Here is a 20,293-nt window from a genome sequence, read left to right as displayed (position 1 = left end):
ACATGTTGGGGTGACACATTACGCTATATTATGCGCGCATAATTTGGACATGGCATGTACGTATTACATGTTGGGGTGACACATTACCCTATAATCTTCCTCGGGAGATGGGGTCAGATCAATTGAGGGACTGCCGCGGAATATCATTTCTTTGTATGGGATCTGTCATTCTGACAAATGACAGCCGCGTAATCACGGCGCTCTATAATTTTTTCTGACCCCTTATCCTACCGTGGGTAGGAGAGGGGGTAGCATTATTTTCAAATATAGCCTGGCTAGTAGATCACAGCACATATTGCGGCCACGCCCACACTTACAACACATCATATTTTTAGGTGTGACAGGTTTGTATGGGATTGTATAGCGTAATCTGTCACCCCCTTCAAGGCGAAGGTTCATATTATAATAATGATTTGCCCACAGTGAAGATTCGTTTAGTGATGAACTTTTCAACGAGGTTGCCCTATTGTGAAAGCTGTCGAAACTGTTTCACCAAACCGTTTCTTTATTTACTCACTCATGGATGTATAATAATATAATTATACCTACTTTTTAACCCAAACATGTTTTCCCGCATGTAGAATTAACTCCCCTATATGAGCGCAGTAGAATGCACAATTTAATAATATAAACATTGTTAACAATAACCATAAGAAATATTATCCAACCGAGGTTATTCGTACGATTACAAATTAATGCATGAAGAGGCTTAGAATGTATCGCAAGCATCTCCTATGCAAAATAAAACTCATGTTTTATTTCAAACAATCATCGACTACCATATTTTTTATGGATTATTTTAAGCATTTGCCCATTTTGGTAGTCGAAAGCCATTTTAAAAAAACTTTTACAAAAGATTAGAGTTTTAGAAAAAAAATGCAAAATACCTTTTCTTTTTTTCTTACAAATAAATAATTTACATCAAAGCCAAAATTAGAGTTACAAATGTATTGCATAATCTCTAATTTTAGCTTTTCAAAATTATTATTTCAGTTGCAGTCGCATGTAAAAAATGTATAATATAAAAAATGTACAACAAACCCCATAGTTTAGGTACCTACACAATTATCTATGACCATATTTCATCTATGGACAAAACTGACAGTTCTTCAATGTTGTCAAAAGTATCTGAACTGATCTGAACGGTTATACAATTTTTGGGTTATTATAGACAAACATCGTAAATCAACCAATACTTGGTGCAGGTGGTCTTGAAAGTTGCTCGCAATTTATTTATAAGTACATATTATTCTTAGTTTATTTAATCCAAGGCTAGTCAAAGAGATAATATTAATTATGGAGAGAGTTATGCATGTGAGAAAACTATACAAAACTATTTTGCGATTGCATCGAAGTCTTCCCGTAGAACTGAGAGCACTGGGAAACGAATATGCGAGAGAGGAATTCAAACGCCACAAGAAGTGCAAGGAATCAGAAGCCGTCATGTTTCTAAACGAATGGACTGTAAGTACACAATATTTAATTGATTACAAACCTTCTGATCCATCATGAAACAAATTAACTGACATAATAAGCACGGTCTTAAAGCATCTTGAAAAGGTGTCTGTCTTCAGTTGGAACTGGGAATAATCCCTTCCCTCTTATCCCTAGAAGCCATTCTATAATATTATTTCACATACCTGTCAGAAACCTACTGATACTTTTATGGTATCAGTCTAACTTTCTTTAATACAACCACTTCCTTTTATCAGCTCAACAGTTTAAGTGAAAACTAAATAATTTTCTCCAATGGGATATGTAGAGGATGGATTCCACAGAACTCTGTCTTTACACACACTCTTTGCTTCATTTACATCAAAGGGATATTTAGAGGATAGATTCCACAAAACTCTGTCTTTACACACACTCCTTGCTTCATTTACATCAAAGGGATATTTAGAGGATAGATTCCACAAAACTCTGTCTTTACACACACTCCTTGCTTCATTTACATCAAAGGGATATTTAGAGGATAGATTCCACAAAACTCTGTCTTTACACACACTCCTTGCTTCATTTACATCAAAGGGATATGTAGAGGATAGATTCCACAAAACTCTGTCTTGGCACACACTCCTTGCTTCATTTTCATCCGTATATCATCTTATACATACTCTTGTGTTATTTTGACCCGACTCAAGTATTTGATTTACTTGATTATGCCATGTCTTCCTCAGGCGTCCCCGTGAACTATATTTTTTAATTGTCAAAGATGTCTCATATGTGCATTGCATCTTGGCATGCTGAAAGTTAAGCAGTCTCTCGAAGCCCCAAGAGTGAGCTGTATTTACCATTTCTGATAATGGTTGCAAAAACTAGACAAATAAAAAATATAGACATACTTTAATTTCATAATTATTATGACAAAACCGGTTGTCTGTTTGGTTTTCTCAAATCCATAGAATATATATTGTAGAAATATAACACAAACATTTTAGATTACTTTTAACCTTATTTTTTATTTGAATATTATTTGTTGCAGGCTTTATAAGAGAAGTTATTTTAATATTAACTCGCAAAACAGGAAGAAGAGTGTGTACGCATGCCATAAATTATAATAATTATTCGTTTGGAAATGTTAAAGTGCTCCCTAACACCAAGTATGTGACCTAACCGCAGTTTTGTTGCTTTCTGCTGTTTTGTATGTACATACTTAGTTTTTTTACATTAACTCCACACCATCCATCTCTGTCAATGTCACAATGTCATCTCAGTGGATGCTGTGTGGAGGGTCTTTTTAAGGAGAGAAAGGAGTGAACATGGGTCTTGAAGAGACCCATGTTTTAGGAGAGATGAAACACAGAGGCCATAGGCATAGTTAGTTATTAGGTCATTAGATAATATTGAAATGTGGTAACTGTAGCTCAAATTAGGTGAATTGGATTTATCTTTAGGCCCAATAATTGTAGTTGTATTTTCTGTTTTAATTAAATACATTTAGTTAATACAGGGCTTTGTCCAAGTTTCAACTCTTTTTACTAAAATAAAAATTCAGAACAAACTATATGGCGTCAATTTTAAATTTCAAATACACAGGTTGACATGGCAATGTGACAATAATTTCAGATAGAAAGGTTTTACAAATTCCATGATGACAGATCACACCATTTAAGAGTTTTCGCAACTTCAGAAAACAGATTTCTGTTTCATAGTCACATAGATGTCACTTTTTTCGCATTTACCATAGCAAAAGCTCATAATGCAAACCTATCAACTAATGTAATTGTTTTTTTGTTCACAGAACTACGCTATTAGTCTGCGTGGCCAGTTCAGCACAAAGAACATGAATCCCCAGACCATGTCTGATCAGTTTGGGAAAAACATGGATCCTGAACTACTGGAGCATATGAGAGATGAGCAGATCGCTCAATTGTATGAACTTATGAAAGCGACAAAAGAGAAAAAAGACTCTGACAAACAGTGATAAGTGATGGTTTTTAATACAGCAATGCAAAACACAATATAGCCAACAGTTTAAAATACATCAATAATAATTCTAACTGAACTATCAATTTTGTTCAATCCATAAAACCTTTAAATATTATGTATTATTCACATGTTTCTAGGCTTAATGCTTCATATCCTTTTCACGATTCTGATGTCTGTATTTATTTAATCAATGACTTGATTAACTTCTTTATCTGATTGTAAACAAATTTATACATAAAAAATGTAATCAACAGCAAAGATGATAGCTAGAAATTAAGATAATTTCAGGATTATCTTGTGAGTTAACTAATTTGAGTTTAGATGTAAAGAGTAGGTATTGTACTTAGTAATTTTAGAATTGTAAGTGTGTAAAAAGATGTCTTGAAAATAAAGTTTTGGATGTATTATTACATTTAATTTGTGCATACTTGACTATTTTCTCTAAACACTCCTAATTTCAAAATTTTACAACCGATTTCTTGAAACATAAAATAATGAATGCGACATCCAATGTAAGGCTGTGCACCCTTTCAAATTTTTAGCACAAGCAATTGTGTTTTAAATTCCATGCAGCGCTGTATGTTAGTTACCTTTGAACTTTCACCAGAGAGAGATAGCAAGTTGTATGTAACATGAGGCATTATTTTATTTACCTTTCTTCAGAACGATAAGGTGTGTTGTTGAATGAAGTGCGAGCACTGTAACCTTCAATCTTTCCTCAGAAAGAGAAGGTGTGTTGTTGTATATTATGTGTGGCGCTGTAACCTATAATTTTTCTTCAGAAAGAGAAGGTGTGTTGTTGTATATGATCTGTCGCGCTGTAACCTTCAATCTTTCTTCAGAAAGAGAAGGTGGGTTGTTGTAAATAATGTGTGGCGCTGTAACCTTCAATCTTTCTTCAGAAAGAAAAGGTGTGTTGTTGTATATGATTTGTGGCGCTGTAACCTTCAGTCTTTCTTCAGAAAGTGAAGGTGTGTTGTCATATATGATGTGTGGCGCTATAACCTTCAATCTTTCTTCAGAAAGAAAAGGTGTGTTGTTGTATATGATTTGTGGCGCTGTAACCTTCAGTCTTTCTTCAGAAAGTGAAGGTGTGTTGTCATATATGATGTGTGGCGCTATAACCTTCAATCTTTCTTCAGAAGGGGAAGGTGTGTTGTTGTAAATAATGTGTGGCGCTGTAACCTTCAATCTTTCTTCAGAAAGAGAAGGTGGGTTGTTGTAAATAATGTGTGGCGCTGTAAGCTTCAATCTTTCTTCAGAAAGAGAAGGTGTGTTGTTGTATATGATTTGTGGCGCTGTAACCTTCAGTCTTTCTTCAGAAAGTGAAGGTCTGTTGTCATATATGATGTGTGGCGCTATAACCTTCAATCTTTCTTCAGAAGGGGAAGGTGTGTTGTTGTAAATAATGTGTGGCGCTGTAACCTTCAATCTTTCTTCAGAAAGTGAAGGTGAGTTGTCATATACGATGTGTGGCGCTGTAACCTTCAATCTTTCTTCAGAAAGAGAAGGTGTATTGTTGTATTTGATGTGTGGCGCTGTAACCTTCAATCTTTCTTCAGAAAGAGAAGGTGTGTTGTTGTATATGATTTGTGGCGCTGTAACCTTCAATCTTTCTTCAGAAAGAGAAGGTGTATTGTTGTATTTGATGTGTGGTGCTGTAACCTTCAATCTTTCTTCAGAATGAGGAGGAGTGTTGTTGAATGATGTGTGAGGGGAGGTAACCCTTAATGAGATAATTAATCTTGAAAGAGAAGGTGTGTTTTATGTAATGTGTGGCGCTGTTACCTTCTACCTTTCATTAGAAAGAGAAGGTGAGATGTGTGTAGTGCAAGGCACTGTAACCCTCAATCTTTGAACAGAAAGAGAAGGTGTATTTTTATACATAATCTGAGGGGCTATAATGTTTAATTTTTCATCAGAAAGAGAAGTTGAGTTTCTAGTAGTGTAATGCACTGCAACCTTCAATCGTTCTTCAGAAAATAAAGGTGCAATTTTAGTGTAATATGAGACACCGTGACATTCATCTTTCATCAGAAAGATATGCATGGTCTCTAGTTAGTACCATTATTCTTTTATCAAATGTCTGCTGTGGACAGGGCGCATTAATTATGTGAAAGAAATATCGGGCCCAACTGCCAAAACATTACAAGATCAAACAAATTTTTTAGTGTGTACTATTTTGAAACCTAGTTGCAATCTTTTTTGTCAAAAACTTGCCAACCCAAAATGTTTTGTAGATTACGACTCGAGCCAGCTGGTAATAAGATTTAGTTAATAAAAAGAGCAAAGTAATATCAAAAACATATTATTCTGAAAAGAAATAACGTAGACAATATTATAAAACAGTCTTTTCAAACATTACAACTAATTGTTATTGATTTGTTTGGACTTTGAAATAAAGGCAAATAATATAACATTAAGTATTATGTTGTATGGTAAGGGCTACACAATTCATTGTATTATTATTGCATTGCTGGACTACCCAGTTGCTTCGAAGTGGTGAAGTGTGACAGCCCTTACGGATTACTTCAGTCATAGTCGTGACTACTCTCCTGAATCAATGGCTGCTGGTCTTCCCTGTTGGAGTCGTTCCTCTTGGACAGTTTGGACACCCCTTCATATAGAGCACACTCTGTCAACCTGGAGACAAACAGCCTTAATATATAGGGATGGCGAAATGAAAGTAATCAAGATTTCACTGTATACTATTTCCTGTACCACATGACGTGGCGAAAAATGTAAACTTATTAATATTATATGGTAAAAATAAAACAAGTTTCAATGTTAACAAATTTGCCAGGACGGGGGAAACAAGTAATAGTTAACATTTTGTCAAAAAAAATTGAATGTTAACAATTTTATGTTTTAAACCCCAGGAGTAGGGTACCATGTTATAGATTTTCTGCCAGAACAGAAGAAAAATTTTTAGAATGGGGAAGAAGTTGGAAGATATAATTTTAATAGTAAATTTGGTAATTATTCAATTATTAAGAAAATTAACACTCACACTTCAGCCTCTACGTCATCTGTATCTTTGGCAGTAAAATATGGATTGGCCGAAGCTGGCCTAAAATTGTATCCCGTTAGGACAAAGAAAACAAATGTGGCCATTTCCCTGAACATCTCATCCAGCCACGAGTATTGAAAGGCAACAGTTTTCTGTAAATGAAAAAGAAGATTATTGTGATATTTTGATAAGATCATAGCAGTGGAACAACGGTTTAATGCGATTAATTTTGTTATTGACTGAAATAATGCGATACGTAATTTATTTTAAGTCAAACTGATGTACAAGACAAGTTAATTAATTAAGATTAAAGTTAACCCCTCACGCTAATTTGTACAGTTTTGTGAACAAACAGCTTCATATTACCAATAGAATCAATTTATTAACTTTTCAGAACAGCTCATACGGTCTCGTAGAAATTGTTGTATCTCCCTTACTGTCATAATGAGAAATCTGATGTAAACAGTGTTAGAAAGGGAAAACACTACACTCTATATACTAATCTAGAAGTTAACTACAGAAGAATTAAAATGTGCACCTCTATGGAACCAAAGGTTTCGACCGCAATTTCAGATAAATTTATAAAACTTTAAGAATTTTTATAAATTATTTTTTTATGAAACAACAAAAAATTGAGGTGACAATGTTTATAATACATTTGTCTAGCAAAATATGTGTTTGTTAGACATGTTATGTTGTTAGGTGTTAGATATGGTATTTTATCAGTAAATTTAATTCAGTGTTTAGACAAAAAACGTAAGGTGAGCCATTTTTTAGCTTTCAAGCAAACCACAGAAACCGTGCTATCATTTTAAAAATAATATGAGCATAAATTTATTTTGAGTTACCTTAAGCAAGTAGGCAATTATACGAGTGAAGTAAATATAGCAGACAACCGTTATGTAGAAGTGACGGAATAGTCTTAACTTCTTGAGACTTATAAGTGCTTTGCCATCAGTGGAGGACGCATCTTGGAGATGGCGAATTGACCTGGAAATAAAAAGATTCAGAGTTAATAATGCTCACCAAAATGAGTTTTATAACTTGGGTTTTCTGTATAGCAAGAAATAAAATATCTTTTATTTTTTTATGTGAACACCACACAAGAATTTCAACTGCTTCCCACTGATCAAGGCCAGTGGAACCATGAAGGGAGTGGGGAATGGAAGTAGATGGGAAGATGACGTGGGAAGAACTTGGCTATTTCGATTCTGAATGGTGCCTTTAACCAGGGCGATACTGAGAGTATCTTCAATGACGGAGAGCAAGGGTATGAACATGTGATTTAAGAATGAATACGCATTGCATTACCAGACAACCGGGAACAGGATGGCTCCGCAGCACAGAAGGTCTACCAGGATGAAGATATATCTCCAAGCATTGTGTTCTGCCGAACCCTCTTCACTCTCTTCCAGTATTATTTCTGCCACATTTGCCACTACCTAAAAAGGAATATGGATACAAATTATAAAATGAAGATCAATCCCCATTAGCTAACATACCAATTTAAATAGGTAGACCGGTTAGTAGCTGAGTGGAAAAGTGCCACAGGTTCCCACCCAAACATCGTGCGTTGGATTCCTTTGTTAGCTAAGTCCTCTATCATTGCACAAGCAACTTTTTCCGGTTATTATAATGATAGTAGTAGTTTTTTTTTCAAATATTGTCAGGCTATTCGTAACCCATGAGAACGGGTGAACGGGTCATGAGAACGGGTCGCTTCTACGATTCGTTCTTAAGTTCAACAGCTCGGCTGTGGAACGAACTGCCGGCCTCTGTGTTTCCTCCCTCCTACAACATGGGACTCTTCAAGACCCATGTTCACTCCTTCCTCTCCAAAAAAAGACCCTCCACACAGCATCCCCAAAGATGACATAGGCCCCGAGGGAAATTATTTTCTTCAGGGCCTCCTGTGTGGAGTAAATATAAAAAAAAAAAAAATAAATAAAAAACTCGTTAATGTTTGTCTTTAGTAAAAAATAAATATGTACATATTACCTGAAATATCGCTGTACTTAGGGAATGCAATCCCGGTATACCGGAATCCCGAAATACCGAGATCCCGCAGACATTTTGCGGGACTAATCTAGGTCGAAAATTTTGCGGGATCCCGCTGGACTGGCGGGATTACAGAGAAGCACAGCTCATACATGTTACTCTGCGCGCGACAATATGAGCAACCTTGAGGTTTTGATAAAGAAGGAAATGAATTACTTCGAGTCCGGTGGATTAAAAGGCACATACCTTCAATTCACTTACAATGCGCTAATGACTATTGTGCCAACCAGCGTGGAAGCTGAACGAGCTTTTTCAGCCGCTGGCTACCTTGTGTCCAATATCAGAAGCCTTTTATCAGATGACACAAATAATACTTTAACTTTTTTACGAAGCTATTTCCAAAATAATGTTTAATTAAACTTATGATGCTCATTGTGCAAGAATATTGTTTATCGTGTGAACGTTATTATTTAAATTTAAGTTTCCCACAGTTCCCACAGTTTACCCACCTCACTAGACAAAGTCAGTTCCGAGGCGGGTATGTTATGTAAATTTATTTCTTATCTTATTCTTTGCCAATTCATGACTTAAACTTTACCTATGTCTAACTAAAGGTATACCTATTAATAAATCATTTAAAATGTCCCAATGAACTTGTTTTATTATAGTTATAAATTTAAAACTTTAAAAACAAGGTCGGTAGATCGAGGTATTAGGTCTTTATTATATACTATAAGTCCACTCTGCTGGATCCCGCAAATACCTGGATCCAGCGGGACTAAGATTGTTCAGTCCCGCAAATACCTGGATTGACATTTTCTTGCGGGATTGCATTCCCTAGCTGTACTTGATAAATGTCGACATTTTAACCTGTTAACAGGGGAATTTTATTTTCCCTATGACAAAGTGTGTATATAAAGCGAATAATTATATATACTAGATATTAATAAATAGGATGACGGGTTTTTTTGTCAAGCCCATAGTAATAATCGCAATGAAGAAATATGTATATATGTGTATAAAATATTCTAACGGTATCAAAAAATGTCAATAAAAACATAAGCTTATTAACTGAAATATAACAAAAAGCGCGCTCTCAACCCGTATGAAATTCCATGCGACACTGAAGAGAGAATATCAAAATTTGAAGCCAAACGCAATAAAAACATCCGGTGAGTCAATGTAACTCGACGCCTAAATGTATTTTATATATGATACCCAAACAAAATAAACCGTAGATCGTCACGCCCACTGGAAGGTATTTTTGTCTTGACCTAATATTTCATCATACCTGCTATAGTTGCTTTTTTGGAATGATGAAATATTTTGTCATATTCGGTTAACTGGTTAAATATGTATGCATAACTATGTTATAATAAATAATACAATAACGTCACAATAAAGCAGCAATAATTGCAGACAAACAAAATTGCCTTAGCATTCTACGTACAAAAACGACTTTGATGCTTATGGGTAGATGTAATGCAGAGAATAGCAATCCCTACTGCGAATCGGATGGATTGTTTTTAGTATGATTAGATTAGATTTGTTTGCGTGGCGCTTTTTCGATAGTTTTACTTGAATAAATGAAGCTGAATTATTGAAACATCGAATATCCTTCGATTATCATTAAGTTATTTTTTCCATGTCACAATCTTTATATACAGTTACTGTAGTTGTAACAATATTCAATAAGTTTCGAAGTTAAATTTATGCATAATTTATCATTTTGTAATAGCAAAATGATAAAATGAAATGGTTTTATCAAGTTTAAATTCATTTTTAAACATCATCTACGCGGCTGTCGCATATGTGATCTATACCCGTAAGTGGAAGTATCACATGTGATCCACAAAGTTTCACTTAAACACACACATATATATATATATATATATATATAGTGTCAAAGAGTGCCGCATGGCGGGACAGATTGCATTGAAAAGGCCAGCATTGAAGAACATTGATCGAAAAACTTAGAAGGATTTTTTTTTACGAATTTGGGGATCTTTTATTGTTTACATCTTCAGAGAATGTAATTTATTATCATTCAAATTCAAACTGAAGTTACACTATCTAGATTGGTAATTCGTGTCTTTGTTTCCGTAAAACTAAAAAAATGGACTTGTAGAAAGATTGATAAAATCTATTTTTGTCTTCCACCCAAACTATCTCACAATGACAATGTCAAAATAATTGTTGTAGATTCCACTAATTTACCTGAAGAGGGATGACAATCATGAACAGCTTCTTGTCTCTGTCAGCCAAAACATACTTTATGAAATTCCATCCCGTTCCCACCAGCACTATGGTAACAAATAGAACTGCACCCTTCAAACTGAAACAAACCAAATTAAAACCATAAATTATGGCAAATTCTAATCAATATTTATCAAAATACCCACATCACTTCGCAAATTGGTGGGTACGTAATTGTAATACTAAAGGAATCTTTATATAAATATCAATTATAAATGTTTAACACACAAATCTCTTTAAGTATCCTATTGATGGATTTCATTTGACTTTATCACACATGTATTCCACCAACATTAAACTACTTCAATTAATTGGCTTCCAGCAGCTTGTCACTCTCATTTTTAAATGTTTTTTTTTGGTTATTGGACAAATACTTCCCAAATTATCCCAAAAACTGCGGGATTTCCACTTAACGTCTTAGGTAGAATTCTAAAAGAATGAACCAGCCGCGAATATGTAATTAAAAAATATATATTTAGTAAATAATTTTTTTACAGTTGCTATAAATATATGTATATGAATGTACATACAGATCAAAAATTCATTTGAAAAATCTCCAGTTTCTTGTGCTCTGTTAATGGTAAAAAAAATATGTGCCCTCATTTAATGTTGACAAGATACAACATAATCTGAATTATTTTATGCAACTTCGTCAAGATTAAAATAAAAGAGAGATAAGATGGTAGTAAATTTAAATGGTAAATAAAGTTTGCCAAGGTTATCTGTTAAAAAGGTTAACTCAAAATAATAACAAAACGTGCACCTGCTTCCGCACTGGAAATACAATATAATTAAGAATTTCTTCGATACAAAGTGAAAAAATACAATTTATTAAATATTCAGTACAAAATCTTTGTATAAACTATCACAGTTGAAGGCCCTAGGCATTATTAAAAAAATGATGATCTTAAAGCTTGGTGCACACATCAGGGTTCTTTCTGCTGTGGCTCTGCAATTCGAATTATTATTAGAATTTCAATTTGGGATAATATGGGCGCCTTGCGGTGTGTTTGCAAAGCCCCATGTAACGTATAGAATGCCGAGGCGTAATTATCGAGCCGCAGTGGTTCTGATAAGACAAAAAACCTAACTTGTGCACCAAACCTTAATATTTCAAACTACATGGAGGACCTACCAAGCACATATCGCATTTTAACACAAATAATTTCGCATACATTAAAATCAAGCAAGTATTCGCATCCACGTTTTAAGAACATGGTAGGTACTTAAATAAATTATGATATAAAATTAAACTTTTTAACTTTGTTCCACTTATTACTAAAGCCATTAATAAGTGGGACAAAGTTATGTACATATTATTATGTAGTGTTAATAATTTTAATTTTTTTATACAGTTTTTTCATTTAAAATGTTGAATCAGAAAGCGATAACTTTAGCTTTAGCACAAGCGACAAGAAAATACTCACAGATGTGTGATGTAGTACAGAATGGCCCAGGCGGGAACATGCTCGCCACGAGTCTGAATGAAGTGGTAGTTGACTCCATGGAGGGCCAGCGACAAGGACTTGAGGAATACCAGGACGCACATGATGATGTGTATCTTGTAGACCGGATGGCGGCTATTTTTCAGCAGGAAGCACCAGAAGCCGGCGCTAAGAACAAACAGTAGCGACATCATTGTGTAAAGTGCCGGCAGAGGAAGGTCCCCGGCTGAGAGGAAATTGCCGCCATTGCTTTCAAATATCTCCACCTGCAGAACAATATTGTAGGGTGAAAGACAGAAAAACAATAAATGGAGCCCCTGAAGATTCGTTAATATACAATATCGTAATAATAGCTGTAATAAGATAATATATGCATCATTTGTGAGAATGATGGAAAGGTTGCAACGGATCTATCATGTGTACGCCATTAGGTGAAACAAAGATTGACATAATTAAGTGTAAAGTCACAAAAAAGTTTTAAATAAAATGGTGAAATGGCATTGAGTTATTATATTACGTATAATATTATTAACAAGGATATATTCACTTACATGAATAAATGAGGCACCAACGACTTTTTGTGTAATTTATTACATAATATATGTATTGGTTTGTGTTCACTATGTGTGTTACTGATATTACTTACCATAAAGTTGAGAGGATTTGGTGTAGACCGACAATTATGGAAATATAAATTGTAAAATCCCTCTTCTCCAGAAGATGCCACGTACATTGCAAACTAAAATCATGGAAAGAATTTTTAAATATATATACATACCTATAATTTTTACGCTTAGGCTGTTTTTCCCAATTGAACAAATTGAACGTTTAGCTTTGATTTGGCCTAAAGAATGTTCAAATGCACAACTTTTCTGTTCCCAATGCAACCCAGCTTATCTTACGACAACAAAACACCTATGGGAATTGAGGATTAAACTCTACATCGTTGTTTGGAAGGTCAAGTGACATTTACATAATTGTAAATTTGAATTTTTTAAATATCTATTGACATATTTTGTATGTATGTATATTATAAATTATGAGATATAGAAAGTGGGATATTGAGATATTTTTATAATAGCAGAATGGGCAGATCAAATATACCGGCATACAATAATATCGGTTTGTAAATAGAAATGCAGCATCAGCATTATGAAACTGATGATTTTTTCAGACTTCGATTCGTATTTCTTTGAACCAATTGTGTCCAGGTGCACACAAGCAACTTTAGTTGCAGGCAACACTTACGTCGCTGCATCAAAATCCAAAGCGGTGAATGGAGGTGAGGTACACGAGGCGACGCTATACTAGGGAGACTTTTTTAAATTTGTATAGATTTCGCAATAGTTGTTAACTTTCGCCGTAACTAAAGATGTTCGAGTACACATAGACTAAATGTAAAGGAACAACTAAATTCAAGATACATATATGCAAAATTTTATTAGTAAAATATGCAATGTTGGTTTATGTATTTCAACATTTGAAACGATTTATTCAAATATTTTTTTAATTTATCTTGTTAAACATAATTTATAATTGATTGGTTAGGGCTTTGAATTCCTATAGTATTCGGTTTATGGTTTAACTATGGGTGGAGTCAATTAAGTTAACTTAGGATTGTAGACAGCCAAATAGAAGTTTGGGTAATTTTTACCTAACTAAGCCATTATATAGCTACGGCTAGGAAAATATTGGAAACAATGGCCGTTAGTCTCATAAAATATAGTCACCAGTCACTCACGCTTGTATTGTAGTAGGTGACACCATTTTTGGATCCCTTGATAATTGGTAGAACAGTGTTGGAGCAGTCAGGATCATAACCCTCCTGACTCTTCTTGTTTGAGCTAGCATCATCTTTTTGGTTGGACCCTGAAATCACATTAAAATATTACTAGCAATTACTCTAAATAAAACATAACAAAAATATATACATACCAATATATTTAAGCTCATTGTTTACAAGCCTGTTTGGGACTGTTGATTAAAGGTAGTTTATTTGATGTCATATGGGTAAAAATCACCCGAAGTAAGATAAATTTGAAGATTCCTGAAGGAACAACACCAGGGACGCGCAAGATCAATGATGACTCGACTCACTCACAAATCAATTAACCTTGGAACTAGACAGAAGAGGATAATTTGATCTGTGAGCGAGTCCAATTCGCCATCCCTCTTCACCAGAGGCACCTCTAGTGATCTAGGCGTGGTGTCATTTGAAAAAAATGTGTGACTAACCTTTATTTGATATTTTGAAAAATGCCCATATATTATAATCTATATCAATTTGTAGGGGAAAGGTACGTCATGAGTCCGCGACTCAAAATAATATTATATTGACACAATTTATACGGGCGAAAACAAGGGTCCCATTTGAGAAAATGGATTTAGTTTACACTTACAACAGTAACACTTCACAACTATGATGAAATTTTTTACATAGTACTCACCATATTTAATTACGCTGTCTGACAGAAGAACCATTTCAGACCTAATTTTATTATACAGAGTCATGAACAACCTTATTGACAGCCCTGCCATCGTTGCTGCTATTAAACTCTATGTACCGACAAGAAATACTAGACAAAATACAACATTCTTTTGCGACACATATAAAACCAACTATCAGTCAAACTCACTTACCAATAGGATGCATGATTTGGGCAACAAGTTTGGTGGTATTATAGATATATTCCATGATTCCCTTTATAATCTTAAATTCAAATTAAACCAACACTTTGTGGAATCATACAAATTATTGTAATAGATTTAACGATTAGATATGTTATTGTAATGTTTTATATTATATTTTGTTCTTTGTTATTGTTAAATATTATGTTGTTTAAAATGTTTCTTTACGCCATATTCTTCAAAAACTACTTGTATATTTTTTTAAAATTCTTCACTTTTATAACTCTTAGTATAAATTCTAACTCGATAACTTATGTAAAACTTATTTATAATCTATGTAAAAGCCCCTATGGGCGTATAACAACAACAATAAACAATACCCCAACTATAAAATTGTTGTCTGAAATTAAGCCTACTTTTGTAATACGACTCAATAAATTGAAGTTTAAGTCAGTGTTTGGCCATTTAGTGATGTTTTATTTGTAAAAAATGTACATATTTTTTATTACGTTACAATTTTTTGTTTCTCAAATCATTAAAAAATATAACAAAAATTTCCGGTGCAATAAGTGGAAGGATGTATTACCCGTTCTACGGGTTTAAATATAGTTTACTTTTGATAAAATATTCTTCCATACAAAGGACAAGGATTTAAAGATTGGGTAAGACTTGGTTCACATTTTTAAATACATATACATATACAGTGAAACCTCTATCTATCGTTCCTCGAATAATCGTTTTCCCGGATGTATCATTTATTTCTTCTAGTCCGAATTCATTTCATACAAAAATAGATCGCATCGATCGTTTCTATGTCCACCATTTTCCCGCATTCATCGTAGGAATTACGTCGCGTATTTGATATTTTTTGTCTGTGTTTAAACGGCGCCAGACGGCACTCGTTACGATGCGCGAAAATTTTGAGAGAGAAAGAGAAAGAATAACAGTTTGTCGCCGCCATCAGTCGCTAGTTGTCGTCAGTTGTCGCTAGATACCCGAACTTAGTGGAGTGTTTGCAGTTATCCTTTTTGGGCTTTTAAACTATTTTCGAAATGAGCCGTTTGATGAAAAAAGTACTTTCTTCAAGAAAGATTGAAAATTATCGAAGAGGTGGAAAAAAACCCCGCTGAAAAACGCATCGATATAGCCAAGCGTTTAGGAATCGCGGCATCCATGTTAAATTCTATTTTCTTGAAAAAAAAACGAAATTCGGGAGCAAATTCAAAAGTGCGGAAAATCTTCGAAAACTAAAAAACCAGTAAAGAATCAAAGTTTAGCAAACTGGAGAAAATTCTTATCTCTTGGTACCAAATTTGACAAATTTTAACAATTTTGCTACTTTCGACGACAATATTCCAACTTGTAGGATAGAAACTATCGAAAGCTTTGACGCAAGATTGACGGAGACAACAAAAGAGGTCGATATTGATGAAGAGGAGCCCCTGCCTGTACCTTCATTTTCAGAAGCATGCACCCTCTTTGAAATATTGAAAACTTTCTACTACGCACACTCAATAACTGATGCCGAAAAAGCTGGAAATATACTGTTGACTTGCGGAAATAAAACAGTAAAAAAACAAATGTCCATGAAAGATTATGTATTTACAATGCAATAAACTTTAAAAAAAAATTGGTTCTGTTTAGCTTTGTATTTTTTTAAATAAATACATTTATTTACATCTAAAACTTATTTTCTTCTTATAATTTTAATCTACCAACGGTTATGCAGATTGGGAGGACGGTATCTTCACTGGATCGTATCTCCTTGTGTTTTTTTCTCTTAATCCCGCATTCATTGTTTTCCCGCATTCATCGTTTATTTCGATAGGTCCCTTTAAAACCAATAGATAGAGGTTTCACTGTAGTTGGGATCCTTACAAAGAGATTGGTGTAAAAAAATTATGTAAAATTATCGGACAGCAATGCCTTGCCATTCAATCAGGACAAACAACATAAAGAATTATCCCAAACCTTTCCCGAAATGTCCAATTTAAATACAACTATTGTTCCACACACGACAAGTGTGTAAAATAAAAAACCCATATATGTTTATGTCACCATCTCTTTAAAAGGTACAATATTCACTGTGCTGTCTCCCACACGGCCATGGTCCCTAAGCTTTCTTGTCGGTACCTAATTTTTACTTAGACGAAAGACATAGTACCATCTTGTTTATTCTATGGCGCGCATAGGGACAGAAGGTGCCAAAGCCGGGGATATTCTTTAAATTGACCCAGCGAATCGTGTGGGTTTGTGAATGAAAGCTTCTATTAGAGACAATATATGTCACTACTTTTTCGAAGTATATCGAAAAAGGCGTGTCATTACCGCGGATTCTAAATTAAAAATGTCTTCATACAAGTTTTACTTCCTGTTATATCATCATATCGTGGCGTGCTGTTACCACGTTGTGTCTTCACAAATTATAAAAGCGCCCAATTTGATAATTATTATGATAAGACCAGATTCATTATTACATACTAGCTTACCTCTATTTTATATCAGTGGTTAAGTTTATGGATATAAAATTGAATATCTACTAACCGGATTCACGTTTCTTTCTATGAACCTGTAGAAATGGTTGTGCTTTGGGTGTTTCTCCAGGAATTTGAGTTCGACTTGTATACAAATGTAATGGTCCAAAGTTACGGCCACAAGATACTTCTAGCCTGAAACATAATGGATAAAAATTACAAATATATAAAATCACCCTTTGAAATTGTTTGAAATGACAATTAAATTTTAACATTATTATAATATTTAACAACTCTAATTGACAACCAAACAATTTTTATTAATCATTTACCTCATGGTATTTAAATTCATCTTTAAATAAACTATGGCCGGGTGTTGGGGCACCGCATCTGGATTTAAAGGGATCTGCAGAGGACATGTGTCGGTATGTGTGTCTAGGTACGGGCTCAAGGCATCGCTTATTGTCCGGTCCAGAGTAAATCCATACTAAAAATATTAAATATTTCATTATTTTATGTATCTTTAAAATACAAGATGCGAAGACAATAGCGCTGGTTTTGGCAGCCAGTTTGTGCCTCCTTGGGTATATTGCCGTATAAATTATCACCGGCGTTCGAAAACCGTCCGACAAAACCGGTATACGTGTCCTTGCACTCACTCTAGACTTCAAATATGTCAGTTAATTATGTATTTTTTTTATTAATATAGTAGATATATTTGTTCAGACAGAACACTGTGATATTATGTTATTAACCTTTCCCTTACTGTGCTAAAAAAAAAAATCCACGCGTTCCGGTGCTGTGTAGTCAATACACATCTCAAAATAAGCGATTTAATATTGTAAAAATATGAATATTCATAGCTAATCGCTTTTGTTTATTATATATTATATCAAAAGTGATAATAACTGTAATTTAATTGCTGAAAACATGAAAAAACCATCGGCAGATGCTAAAAAAACGTACGAGGACTCCACATCTAACGACGGTCCGCGACCGACTAACTGGCGCATAAATAAACCACTCGGCTGGCGGCTGGCACACACACAGCTGTGCGGTCGTAGGTATCGATGGTCTAAATCAAAATACAACTGCGGAAGTGTGGATTTCTCATGTTCTCGCGTAGGACATGAATAGCGTGTCATTTCCTCGCACACTCTTTGCGTAGCAGTGTCACACGGTTGATTGTATTGGTGTATTTGTTCCCGTTTTTTAACAAAAATCTCTGATTTTTAATTGAATTTGAAAACTATGTAAAATATTATGTTTTAATTCAGTGCATAAATGTATAACGGAGGAATACCTAAAATCTGAAATCAGAATTTATTATATTTATAGAGTTATTAAAGTTATTAGAAGCAATGTGTAGTAAATACACACCACAGATAAGGAAAGGTTAATAATAACGCCATGCTCTGCCTGCATTATGGAAACTACTTTGAATCATTAAATAATTGACCTTTAGTATTAAAATTGTCCGTTTTGTTTCACAAAAAGTATCAGATAAAATTTTGCAAACAAACATGATAAAACAGTACACAATTATGTGTAAATTAGAAAGTACATCAATCAAAAATACGAAAGGTAAAATTAGTAAGTAAAGTTTTAATCTGGAAAGGATTTAGTTACATGAATTCCATAATAAGATGTCGCCAACATCAATAAATATACTGAAACAAACATCGCCATCTGGTTTGGTTACAGTTTTACCTATTCTCTTATTTGAAAGGTTTTAAAATATATATTGCCCATTACATACCATTCCATCTTCACCTCCTACAGGTATTTGAAAATTCTCCAATTTAATGTCCAAAATACCGCCTTGGTAAAAGCCGAATTTGCTCAGGGCAATGTAACGTCTTTCATCGTCCTAAAAAAGAGAATCAGATTGGCTTTATAATTAAATACACTACATTAAACTTCAAGCAAACACTTCATGTCGCCCATCCCTGATCAATCTAAAGCCTTTGACCTAATTCTTATAAGAGTAAATTCCTATGCTTTTGTATACAGTCAATATACTTTTAAGCTGGATAAAGGCAGACTTGATACAATAGTAGAGGATAAAAAATCATTTGAATAGAAAAGGCAGAAACCCAAGGTTGTTCAGATATTTAAAAAAATGTATGGAAAAGATAAGAACACGGGTATTTGGATATTAAGAAAGCTGGCTTAAAACCACTAAACTTGTTCTAGCTACAAAGAAGATCGGAAATAGAACAACCTCAGAAATGTCAATAAGGTTGGTTGTACCTAAGAGATAATATTATGAACATTAGGAAAAGACTGCATTCAGGCACTTACCGAGATATACAGTCTATGTTTTCTTGATAAAGTTGATTGCACCAAGTAAACGAACACGATAAAAAATATACTATTTAATTTCATCTTGAATCTTTTTGACTGGCCGCTGGAATACAACAATAATCAATGTCTAGGAATATTTATTTACAATGAACACTTTGTAATGCCATGGCAAATTAGATAAATTTACGCGTGTACAACCACTGTCAAGTGGCTACAATCATGTAAATTCCTAAGGTTTTCTGTACATTTAACAAACCGCAGAGTTTAGCTTAATCTCAAAGATGAAGCAGTTTTTAATGTTATTATAACAATGGCGTGTCAAATAGTCTAAATAATCTACCCGAAACTGACCATAAATTAACCACTTTACTAAGACACTCAACTTATCTGACATTCGCCTGAATTCGCCCATAGACATAAATATACCACTCTCTAGATCGATATCTTCGGGCTTTTTGTATACAACAGAATTACACAGTACTTAACCACAGATATACAAGCAGTACTTACCGGGCGGAGCAAAGCAGTAGACAAGGTAGAAAAAACTCAAGGCCATTTAAAAGTAAGATGCAACCACAGACAATATAATTGCTCTCGGCCTACTCCATTCATTCACTAGCCCAAAAAACTATTTTAAAAATAAAAATTTCCTTGAAGCAGAAAAATGTCGAAATGTTTTCCACGGGCAAAAGTTCATCTAAGAAAATAAACTTTTAAAGTTTATTTCCTTAAGATGAAACTTGTTA

At 34.1% G+C, this 20,293-nt stretch overlaps 2 protein-coding genes across 2 annotated transcripts; one reads left to right on the top strand and one right to left on the bottom strand.

Annotated features, from left to right (window-relative positions):
• Positions 1 to 1,126: 1,126 nt before the first annotated feature.
• Sdhaf3 (Succinate dehydrogenase assembly factor 3) lies at positions 1,127 to 3,442 on the top strand. The gene is made up of 2 exons (XM_089645816.1): positions 1,127 to 1,464; positions 3,242 to 3,442. The coding sequence occupies exons 1-2, from the start codon at positions 1,297 to 1,299 to the stop codon at positions 3,422 to 3,424; spliced, it is 351 nt and encodes a 116-aa protein (XP_089501942.1). The 5' UTR covers positions 1,127 to 1,296; the 3' UTR covers positions 3,425 to 3,442.
• A 2,279-nt stretch (positions 3,443 to 5,721) lies between these two features.
• Positions 5,722 to 19,951, bottom strand: LOC149412358 (protein GPR107). Its single transcript, XM_089645815.1, has 12 exons — positions 19,545 to 19,951; positions 19,000 to 19,110; positions 17,573 to 17,727; positions 17,311 to 17,435; positions 13,880 to 14,007; positions 12,785 to 12,877; positions 12,121 to 12,404; positions 10,655 to 10,772; positions 7,751 to 7,881; positions 7,288 to 7,429; positions 6,440 to 6,591; positions 5,722 to 6,072 (listed from the first exon to the last, which is right to left on the bottom strand). The coding sequence occupies exons 1-12, from the start codon at positions 19,626 to 19,628 to the stop codon at positions 5,961 to 5,963; spliced, it is 1,635 nt and encodes a 544-aa protein (XP_089501941.1). The 5' UTR covers positions 19,629 to 19,951; the 3' UTR covers positions 5,722 to 5,960.
• Positions 19,952 to 20,293: the final 342 nt, after the last annotated feature.

This window comes from Hesperophylax consimilis, chromosome 23, assembly GCF_061612785.1.
Source record: "Hesperophylax consimilis isolate HC1 chromosome 23, BYU_Hcon_1.0, whole genome shotgun sequence".
In the NCBI taxonomy this organism is placed as follows: Eukaryota; Metazoa; Arthropoda; class Insecta; order Trichoptera; family Limnephilidae; genus Hesperophylax; species Hesperophylax consimilis.
Note: the sequence above shows the minus strand (reverse complement) of the source record. Positions and strands in the feature narration are given on the sequence as shown.